The sequence below is a fragment of the Centrocercus urophasianus genome, unplaced genomic scaffold, assembly GCF_019232065.1.
Source record: "Centrocercus urophasianus isolate 14NV4802_14NV808 unplaced genomic scaffold, USGS_Curo_1.0 seq_39, whole genome shotgun sequence".
Lineage (NCBI taxonomy): Eukaryota > Metazoa > Chordata > Aves > Galliformes > Phasianidae > Centrocercus > Centrocercus urophasianus.
Window position 1 is genome coordinate 4349605 of NW_024884966.1, and position 11491 is coordinate 4361095.

Sequence of the window (11491 nt, forward strand, 5' to 3'; positions counted from 1 at the left end):
AACTCAGCCTAGGCACAACCACCCTTTCTCTCAGAGATCACACATCTAACAACAGCAGAGCAAATAAAACTGCAATCTTACTGATCAATCTGAATACAGAGCTAATACAAAACAAAGAGGATGAGAGTAGAATCCAACCCTATGAAGACAGGATGAGGGAGCTGGGGTTGTTCAGCCTGGAGAAAAAAAGGCTACAGGGAGAACTCATTGCAGCCTTCCAGTATCTAAAAGGCAGCCTACAAACAGGAGGGGAATCAACTCTTTGAAAGGGAAGATAATGATAGGACAAGGGGAAATGGTTTTAAATTGAAGGAGGGAAGATTGAGGTTGGATGTCAGGGGGAAGTTCTTTCCTATGAGAGTGGTGAGGTGCTGGAACAGCTGCCCAGAGAGGCTGTGATGCCCCATCCATCCCTGGAGGTGTTCAAGGCCAGGTTGGATGGGGCCCTGGGCAGCCTGGGCTGCTATGAAATGTGGAGGTTGGTGGCCCTGCATGTGGCAGGGGGTTGGAGATCCACGATCCTTGAGGTCCCTTCCAACCGTGGCCATTCTGTGATTCCATGATATACAAACAGGAAAATACTGAGTAGAAACAGGACTGCAGGTGACACTAAAACTATCACTAATAAATTCCTATGTCACTACTGACAGCGACACGTCAAGGAAGATGATAACTAAGTGATGACAGTTTAAGAAAAAGAAACAAGAACAAATGAAGGACTGAAAAACATGCTTTCTGTTGACAGTTCACTTCATTTGCTTTATGTCTGATTAAGTCTTTGCTTCTTTAAAAAGAGGTTAATGTGCAATTACCATCTAAATATATTTCAGGGAAAGCTGAAAACACATACTGTCACACTTTTCACCTTGATGAAAAGAAAAGCCTGTAACAAGCAGCAATGGCTGGAAGTTCAAACACAGTTAGGAGATTCAAAATAGGCTGTATTTTAATGGAGGAAGTTATGAAACATTGGAAAAAATTGTGAAATTTTGCAGAGGGCTCTCTGTCAAAGGGCATTTTTAATCAGTGTTTTCTCTAAAGAGAACAAGCTGATTCAAGCAAGAATTAATTCATGGAAATGTTGTGCTCTTTTTTTACACAGAAGGTCAGACAGAAATTCGCAATGACCTCCTCCAAGTTTGCAATGATTACTCTATTAATCTAGAAATACATATATATATATATATATACACAAATACAAGGGTTTTAATAGCTCTAAATAATTGTGAGACTGTCTTCTCATGAGTTTTACCTTTACTGCTTCAGAAAAGTTAGCTCAGTACAGATGTACACACTGTGAGCTAAGCTATTTCCTGGCACTGCTCATTGCAATCAGTGGGACAAACTTCTGATTAACAATATTCTGCTATCTGAGGAAAAACAACTAGAAGTATGTATGTGTATATATATATAAAAATATATAATTATATAATGCCTCACACAGCTGGTTCCCTCTACATCACTGGGGCTCCTTGAATATTGCTCCTACCACTATCATAAACAGCCAATTAAATAGTGTAAGCAATATATATTCACATACTCACAAAAACAGCAAGATTTCATCAATACTGCAACTAAAATTAATTCTGACAACGAGAGTTCTACTGGAAAGGTAAAAAGCAACAAATAGCATGTGATTTTACTACAGAACATGATATTGCATTATGTGATTATGTAGAGATCATATGAAAGAATTTTCAAATATGAATGCAGCAGCTCTCCTGCAAGGAAATTAACACATCACTCCCAGATTCTGGAAGTTGTTGAAAATCAGACAGATCTAACTAAATTACAGAAAGAGTAAGTGAAGCTTACTACAGTCTGCAATGTATTGAACTCACAGCAAGGTATTTCACCCAACTTTCCCCGACTTCTGCAGACTGAGCCATTTGAATCACAAGCAACCACACACAGTCACATATTCCTATGGTCAGCGTGCTACAAAGAAAAAGAAATGCAATGTAGCTAGATTAAATGTGACTTCCAAGATGTGCAGCTGGGTGCAATACAATTAACACAGTGCAGGAGGCTGCCCATGGAAGAATCACAGAATCATAGAATGGTTTGGGTTGGAAAGGACCTTTAAGATCATCAAGGACACCTCCTGCTAAACCAGCATCCCTCTAGACCAGAAAGAAAAATCTCATCTGGTGAAAACTCAACCCAGGACAAATCATGCTTGACCAGACAGGTTGCCTTTTACAATTAAAGGACTGGCTATGCAGATTAGGGTAAAGCAGCAGGTGACATGTTGACTTTAGCTTCTGACACCATCTTTTACAGCATAAACATTTGGAAGCTGTGAAAGCACAGGCTGAAAGAACAGTCCACTTGACACTAAATGCATCAAAAACTGGCAGGATCACCAAAATCAAAAGGCAGTGATCAATAGCTTGATGTCTTGTCTGCAGCAGGTTACTCCAGGGGCTCATGCTGGGGCCAATATCATTCAATATCTTAAACAAGAACATGAGTGATGTGACAGAAAACATGCTCAGCAAGTCTGAGAATGATGCTCAATTGAAGATGAGAGTGGGCATGTCAAACAGCAGATCTTCAGTACAAGGAGACCTTGAAAGATTTCAGGCCTGTGTCAACAGAAACTTCAAGAAGGTCAACAAGGAGAAGCACTGCTGCAAGACAAACTCTGCCCTGCTGGAAAGGATCTGGGATTGTACTGAGTGTCAGGTTAAAAAGAAAACAGTAATATACACTCATTGCAAATACAGCAAACTGTGCAGCGGGCTGAGTTATAAGGTGCAGTGGTCTGCAATGACAATGGCCAAGATGGTCAGCAGCCTACAGCACACATTTCTGCAGGCAGAGGAAGAATTAAGGGTCAATCTTACAGTAGCTGAATAGGGTGTAAGAATGATAGCGAAACAAACCCCTCTCAGTACTGGAAAAGGAAGCAGCCACTAACGGTGCCTTAAGAGGCTCACACTGGGTATTTCTAACCTAAACATCCCCTGTTTCAGAATAAAACCATTCCCCCTTGTCCTATCACTATTCACCCTCATGAACAGCTGTTCCCCCTTCTGTTTATACACTCCCTTCAAATACTGGATTGTGCCACATCCCCACAGCTCTGCAGCACCTCCAGGGACTGTGATCCCACAAGGATGGAACATCCCAGGGCATCAGCACTCCTTCTGAGGAGAAATGTCTCCTCAGACATCCAACCTGAACCTGAACATCATGAGGACGCTGTCTCTCATCCTAAACACATGCTGAGGCGTTTTGGTTCTGCTCTAATTGCTATTAAAATCGATGGCGGTCATTTTGCAATGCTTTCCATGCTAGGCTGCCTGACAGAAGGTAGGATTAGTTGCTTAATTCAAGGTTTCTACCTTATGTACTTAAAAGCTCACGTTTATTCAAATTCAAGGGAGAAATAGTCACTGAAGAAACTGCTTTTTCTAAGAACTTCCCATACATTTGGGTTAGATCCTTCACGCTACGCTTAAGTGATATTATTACGCCTTTTACAGAGCCCTCAGGATTCAAACACCGAGGAGACTGCCGCCATCCCCCTCCCGCCCACCGCGCTGCGCCCCACCCCGCCTGCGCCGCCACCCTCGTGCGCATGCGCGGCGGCGGAGGCAGGCAGAGCGGGGCTGCCGCGGGGCCCGGGGTTCGTTTTCCTCAGGGACGGGTGTGGGGGAAGGGGGGCGGCCGGTCCGGTCCCTACCTGCCACCGCGACGCGCTGGCTCCTGCCGGGGAGCGCCTCTTCCTTCCGCGGCAGCCTGGAGGCCGATTCGCCCATCCTGAAGGTGGAGCTGCAGAGCCGGAGGAGGCGCCGTGGCGCTGTTAGCATCGCCCTCTGAGGGCGGGGAAGGGAGGCGAAGGGTGAGCGGCGCGCGGCGGCCGTTGGGACCGGCGGGCGGGAGGGCGGGAGGGCTTGAGGCGGCGAGGTGCGAGGCCCGCCCCCTGGCGAGCGGCCCTGCGTGCCCTGCGCTGCGCCGTGACGGCCCTTCGCTGGGGGTGTATCTGCGGTGCTTCGCCGCGCTTCCACCCGAAACCGGGCCTCCCCTCGGCTCGGCCTGCCGAGTTTTGTCTCTCGGAGCTCTCAGCGCCTGTGTTCTTGCACCCGCATACGCAGTTGTTTTCTTTTCGTCCTAGAACCGTAGGATAGTTTGAGTTGGAAGGGACCCTTCAAGGCCATCTATCCCGTTCCCTGCACTGAACAGGGACACCCACAGCTCCATCAGTGCTCACAGCCCATCCAGCCTGACCTTGGCTGTCTGCAGGGATGGGGCACCGCTCTGTGCAACCTGTGCCACTGGCAACTTGTGCCACTGCCTCACCACCCTTTATAGTAAAAAGTTCTTTTCCTTAAATCCAGTTTAAATCTCCCTTTTTTCAGTTTGGAACCATTTCCCCTTGTCCTATCACACCAGACTCTACTTCTAGACTGTCTCTCACTTTATAGAATCATAGAATGGCCTGGGTTGAAAAGAATCACAGTGATCACCTAGTTTCAACCCCCCTGCTATGTGCAGGGTTGTCCAACCACCAGACCAGGCTGAGTCCCCCTTGGCTTAGTGGGCACACTACTTCCAATGCAGCCCAGGATACAATTGGCTTTCTGGGCTTCATATTCAGTTTGCCATCCACCAGTACAGCTCAGAGGGATTTTTACCTGCGTGACCCTCTCAGGGTATGTACACGACACCTCAGTTCTCTGGCTTTCTGTCTGAGCCCCAAGTTGGGTATGAGAAGGTTGAGAAGGGCATAGACATTTATAAAAATGTGCTACATGTTCTTTGTATGGTAATATGTTTTATAATGCTTTTTTTTTCCCCCTAGACTCCACTGATCTTGCAGCAGTCCACTATGTCATGTTTAGCCAACACAACAGGACGAGGGAAAATGGCTTTAAACTGGAATAGGGTAGATTGAGAGAAGATATTAGGAAGAAATTCTTTTCTTCACCCTCTGTGAGGGTGGTGAGACACTGGGACAGGTTGCCCAGTGAGGCTATGGATGCCCCCTCCATGGAAGGACTCAAGGCCAGGCTGGATGGGGCCGTGAGCAAGCTGGGCTAGAGAGAGGTGTCCCTGCCTATAGCAGTGGGTTGGAATTGGATGATCTTAGAGGTACCTTCCAACCCAAACCCTTCTGCGATTCTATGATGATTGGACAATTTATTTTTATGGTCTTTTCCAATCTGTATGATTCTATGCCAATCTTGCATGATTTCATGTTGGGTTTTTTATGTGTATATAGAATATGTGCTAAGTAACAAATCTTCCAATACGAGTGTCTTATGTGTATGTTTGCAATAAAAACACAGGAACAAGAAGTGAATGGATTATAAAATCTTCCATCTTTTAGGAAATAATACACAGAACACATATTTTGTATGCAGCAACAAGCAGTGCATTTCCTAAGGTGCAAGATGCAGAAGCTGGAACACTGATGTTTTGTTTTTCAGAGAATTGTTTGTAAAGTCATGGTCAGGAGAAGGGAAGTTTGTACAAAAATTGCTGACTACATATAAAGTTTGTGAACTAGACAGATGCCTTGCACTATGAATTTTAGAATAAGGGAAAAGATAATGCACAAATGTGAAGCAAAGACATTATAGGAAGGAAATGAGAGTGATTCAATGCAAAATTCATATGGAGGGTTGTAAAGAAGTTGGATTGTTGCCTGAATAGAAAAGAATATGATAAAATGACAGTCTAGTCTAAGGGGGGCCGGATAATTCCCTCAAAAATGTACTGTGTCAAAAGAATGAAGTGCCATTCACCTCCCAGTCAAACAAGAATGTGATGCTCTTAAGACACAGAATTTATTCAGCTTTATGAGATGTTTTATGTGGATATTTACAGCAATGCTGAGAATTCCTTGATGCTCCCGAAAGAATCTGGGGAAGCAGGAAATCTATGTTGTGGGAGCCAGGCTTCCTATAAAATTCATATCTCAAATGGGGACCTGAGAAATGAGCTGTCCCATCTCTATCTTCAGATTCACAGAATAACAGAATTGTAGGGGTTGGAAGGGAGTTCTGGAAATCATCTAGTCCAACTTAAGGCAGGTTTTCTGTAGTTCCTGTGCATGAAACAATATCCTCTTTGAGCACAAGTAGTCCCTTGTTTGCAGTCCATTTGGAGTTTTCTATATATTTCTATTCAGTTAGAATCATTGAGAAGTAGGACCTTAGGTGATATCCTAAAATCTGCAGTGGCTTAAAGAAAATCCATTAAAGAAGTAAACGTAGAGATGCATATGATGGATAACTGTGATATTTCGATGGTATACATTTCAAAAAATTGGAAATGTTTGGTGAAAAACTGAATTCCATTTAAAACATATTCTCTTATTTATAGCATCACCTACACTGATGATTCCCAGCTCTTAGAAGCCACTAAAAATGATGACATCCACTGGACTGGTAGCAAATAATTCTACTCCATTTTTTTCCATTTCTGCATGTATTTCTATACTCACTTCACTCTCTGCCAAGGACGTGCATCTAAAAAAAATTCAATGGTTAATGTTTCGATGGACAGCAGTGCAGTTTTTACTGTAAGAGTTAATGTGTCTGTCGATGAAACTGTGAATGCCCAACCTGAATCTTTTACTGTGAGCACTCCTGCTGCCTCGTTGTGAGTGGTTCCATTTTCATTGCCATCTTCCTTGCATGAATCGAGGTCAATCAGAGGTGAAGGACAGAAAAACAGACTTCTGTTTGGGCAATTCAGTCTGCAGATGAAGTGGCTGAGACCTTTCAGGGCCCTTACGCTCTCTGAAAAGCCAGCATCCCCTCTGCTCAGTGTTCCCAGTGGCCTTCCATGCTGTATTTGCTGCCTGCATGTATTTAAATTATGTCTGTTAAATCAGAGGTGTTCTTTGTTACAAGAAAAACTGCTTTGTCACCCATTGCATTCAGCTGCTTCATTTGTGAAGCTGACAGCAGCAGAGCAGGGCGCTAAAGGATTGACACTGAGACTCCAAAACAGTGGTTAGAGCAGTGACAGATAGCAGGGCTGCTGAAGCATTTCGATTACAGCTATTAAGGGCAGGAAACAGTCTTTCATTCTGTGTTTGTATGGCACTTCACACACTGTGTTCCTGCTTCGGAGCTGGATCCTAAGTATTAAATAGTAATAAGCCATGATGCCACTTAACAAATAGAAACTGCTGGTTTACAGAAGTTCTTAGTGCTTCTTCCCTCCGTGGAAACAGAATACTTTTTTAATTTGTTAAATCTCCTTTATATTGCAGGAAAGTGTGAACTATCCCCTTTTCTCATTCTAGAGGCTGAGATGGAAGAGTCTAAACATGACACCGTAGATTTTTAAAGTTTTCATACCAAGAATTTGCCTGTCTGAGCAAGCAGCAGAACCCAATTATCTTTGTATTGATAATATACTGCGCTTCATGCTGAAATGTGGACTTCGTATCTGGCAACACATGAATTAAGAAGTATATCAGAAAAAAAATCCCACTGAAGTGCCTGCCTGTTGCTTGGATTCCCGTTTAATAATCACGGTATTCCTAGTGCAACCATTTTACAGTGTGTGCTGAAGACCTTCAGGAAATCAGTGTGAAGAAGAAAGGTGCAAAGGAGAAAACAGGAGGAAAGGGAATATGAACTTACTGTGTCCTTCTAGGCAGAGCTATGCACAGATTCCCAGTCATTCCATTTTTTAGGAATGGGTCAAAATACAGTTGACATTTACTGTATATGATCCTTGCTGTTGGAGCAGGATTTGCTCACCTTTTTGGATAATTGTTGTTCCATTGTAGCAAAATTTGCTGTGTTTTGCAACCAGTGGAGCCCCTGTGACTATCTTCCCCTACCCCTCCACCCCCCTACTGACTATCCTATGGTAGTAATGCTGTACAGCCAGGTTTCTGTTGCAGTGTGTATCTTCTGGAAGAGCACTGTTTCGGTTTTTGTTTTTTGATTTTATAACGTGTAGCAATAGAGGATCCCTGAGCTTTGGTGGTTTATTCAGTGCTTACTTGCTGTTAGAAACACACACTTTATTTTTCGTTCGGCTTCCATGGAATCATAGCTTATCTTTCCTTGCATGAAGAGATTTCTTGTTTTCTAATTCTGCAAGTATTGTCATTGCCCTTCTTTGAACCCTCTCCAGGTTTTTAGTTGACATATTTCCTTATTTAATAATTTATTTCGTTACCCAATCTGATGGAGATATGAATAATTAGTGCAGTGTTCTGGTACTGGTCACAACAAAGCAAGTACAGATCTTATATGGTTTCCTGATTTCTGCAAGGTTTTGTGTTCATACATCCAAGGGCAGTCAGTGATAACCTTGCAGCCCTGCAAGGCTACTGGCCAAGGTCTCTTCAGGAATTTATTACCAATGTATAGAAATACATGGATTATGGCAAATATATAGGAAACTATGTTCTATGTCTTTCCTTGGCCTCCTTTAAATTAATAGGATGGTCTTGTACCAATTTCTAATAGTCTTTGTTACTACCACTTGTGCAGTTTTTGGGTCAACTGCTAGCAGTTGGAAATTACTGTCTATATTCCTCTCTATAGTTGTTAGAAATGTCAAATAATGGAGCTCAGAACTGAAGCCTATGTGACACTGCTGTAAACATGCCAACCCTGTGAAGGTTGCCTCACTGCGGTCACATTTTGTGGCTAGTTAGGTAATGAGATCTCTGAAAATGAACATATTTTCATCAGGACAAACCTGCTGCTTCCCCACTTTTAGCAAAGAGACATGAACTGCTTCTCAGGAGATTTTTCAATCAAGGGAGCTGGAGATTTTAAGTACCACAATTCTTTTTGGAAGCAACAGACATGAATTCCTGTATCAACAGCTGTATCTGTTACCCAGATGGACAGTGAAGATGATAATACAGTAAAGCAATCTGCATGGAACACTTTCTAGAGAGAGGAGGGAAGATTAATCAGTCATTCACGTGCCTTCCATTTGTGATCTAGATGAGAGTTTGGATACAGATTAAGCTACATAATTTACACTAAAAATGGAACTGACGTGGAAGAGCCATCAGCATTGTACCTCAGAGTAGTGCAGTGATTTGGGATTTACAGAAGAGCATAAAAAACAAGGGACAATTCAATAGAGTACTGTGCATGCCAGGGAGAAGGCAAAAATGCAGGATACCAGCAGTGTGCTTACACAGGTTGTTCTTTGTTTTTTCCATTTCAACATGGCGTTTATGTAAAAAAGCTAATGAAGCAAGTATGCTATCTGCAAGTTTTCCTTCCTATCAGAGCACATAAGCATTGGTTCCCTCTCTGTGAAGGTTCAGGATGCATCTTTACAGCTGATCCCAATATGTTCAAACAAGCCAGGGTGATGCAGACGAGCATTTTGGGGTCTGTCCATCAATGTTTCTACGTGAATCAGCCTTAGAGCTCTCCCAATAACCAGGAGTTAGCAGCTGGCCAGTTTACAGATGTCTTCTTGGGTGGTGTGGCTTCTCTCAGCTCTTTAAATGTGCTGGGCTTAAAAGCAGTTACCAGCAGCTGAGGCTCAGCCCTGGGGTTTTTTTAATCATAATTTCCAGCTGTGGTACAAAGTACTCTGTAGGTCAATTCCAGTTTCTAGTCTGAGAGGACAAATTACTCAGTACGTTCAGTGGCCTGTGCTGCACCATCAGTTTAGATTTCAATATGGATTTCACCAGAAACCATCATGATAATGGCCCTTCCCTTGGTGAAATTATATTGTTGATGCATTTTTCAATGAATATCCTCTGCATCTTTCACCTTGGAGTTTCTGTGTTTCTGTCCCCTTCAATGCTGGTTATGCAGAATGCTCTTCATGGATAGAAATAAAGTGGGGCAGATGAGAACAGGAAAAAAAAAGCTTTGGGTGTATCTGATATCACCCAACCTCAGATCTGGCATCTCATCCAAACTGAGCTTCTAAGCATCACCCATACCAAAAGAAGATCAATCTCCAGAACATAATTCATCCCTTCTTAAAATAGCATAGGAAAGCAGATAGGCTGGACTCAAGTTTATTTCTTCTAGTTCACAGCAGAAGGTGTTCTTCTGAATAGCTTGAAACAGATATCTTCTGATAACCAGAATTAGATATGGTATGGTTTTTTTCCCTCTATCTACCTAGAAAAAATTGCAGAATTTTGCAGTAAAATGTTTTCTTATTTTATGCATTGACTTAAGTTCTTCCAAGACATAGAAAAGTCTTAAGTCCGCTCACATAAATCCGTACAAGTGCCTAAAGTGTATTGAGGTCTTCTGTTTGTTTAAAGTAGCCATAGTGAAGAAGCCACAGAGTGCTAACTTGCAGCCTGTCCCTCTACTTCAGAGTAACCTTGCACGAGGGCAGCTGCTGTGTTACAGCTGCCGTGTGATCTGCCTTGCAAATACGGACAAATGGTGTATAACTGGATTTCCTTCATAATCTGCCATAACAAGGAAGACCCACTTAAATTCCGCAGATAGCATCGCATATCTCTGAAATCTGTAAAAACATCACTTCTCTAACCAATAAAGCAAGGGCGTTTTTTCCTATCAGGATGCCTTGTAATAGATTAGATAGCAGAAAATGTACTACTGGCGTGTGTTTTTGGCAGCCTGCTTTGCTTATATGCATGGAAAAACACTTAATCTAAATATCGTGGCTCTCTTCGTGGTTGTTTTCATCTGAAGTTAAAGCTATGCAATTAAAAATAATAATAATAATAGTAAAGCTAATGGAATCGATTAAGTTTTTTAGGTGGAAAATTCTGCCAGTGGAAGGTTGGAGCTGATACATCGATACCACATTCAGAAGATGCCATCCCTCGGAAATGCTCGGAGACCTCTGCAACGTCAACACGGGCTGATGATGTTCTCTCAATGCTTTGCACAGTGTCTTGTCGATTCCTTGGCTTTGTCAGCTGTTGCTGGATTGTATGCAGTGGCACTGATGACTTTAGAAAAACAAATGACAGAATTGTTTACACGGCCTTGCTAAAGGAAATAATCACATTTAGTAGTGCTGGTTTCCCATACAGGGCTTTAAAAAGGGGCTCTCGTGCTATATGCTGTAATAAGCTTTTTATAAATGCGTTCATGTGGTGCTCAGTACAGCCTGCTGTGCCGATGCTATAAAACCAAAGGGGAGCTTCATAAGCTTTAAGTGCAATCATATATTACTGTGCAGCAGCATTCCCTCTTATTAATAAAGTTTGTAAGAAATACCCAGGCAAAGATTAAAAATACATGTATGACACTATCCACGGTAATAAAAGCTGATGTTGTCGGGACTGCTTGTTTATTTGCTAATGCTGTATGAGATGTTTTAAGGAGCACGGTGAATATGATTGAACAGATGAGCTCTTCCCTCGGGCCCTGCCTCGCCTGCCCAGCACCTTCCCAGGGATGCTGATGCTTCCCAGGGCTGGCGGCTGCTTCCTGAGCCCTCTGCTGGGCTCCTGCCTCCACTGCAGCAGGTCAGGAACGTGAGCTGCTTTCTCATCGACTTGCGTAGGCAAAGCACGTGAAAGTAACATAAAACC

The 11491-nt window shown here is 42.9% G+C and overlaps 1 protein-coding gene and 1 long non-coding RNA gene across 6 annotated transcripts in view; one reads left to right on the forward strand and one right to left on the reverse strand.

Annotated features, from left to right (window-relative positions):
- The window catches only part of MSRA (methionine sulfoxide reductase A), a 262146-nt gene extending 258292 nt beyond the window's left edge, over positions 1–3854 (reverse strand). For 2 of the 4 annotated variants that reach the window (XM_042832591.1, XM_042832589.1), the window contains exon 1: positions 3692–3854. In XM_042832591.1, coding sequence (XP_042688525.1) covers positions 3692–3818 — 127 coding nt within the window. In that variant the 5' untranslated portion in view covers positions 3819–3854. The remainder of the gene's footprint in view (positions 1–3691) is intronic. The other 2 variants (XM_042832590.1, XM_042832592.1) reach the window with 2 other exon arrangements.
- On the forward strand, positions 3629–11239 carry LOC122167781. Of its 2 annotated transcripts, none has more exons than XR_006171096.1 (2): positions 3629–3850; positions 7235–11239. It is a non-coding gene; the product is annotated as an uncharacterized LOC122167781 (long non-coding RNA). The 2 variants fall into 2 exon arrangements; XR_006171097.1 differs by having other exon boundaries at positions 7268–11239.
- Positions 11240–11491: the final 252 nt, after the last annotated feature.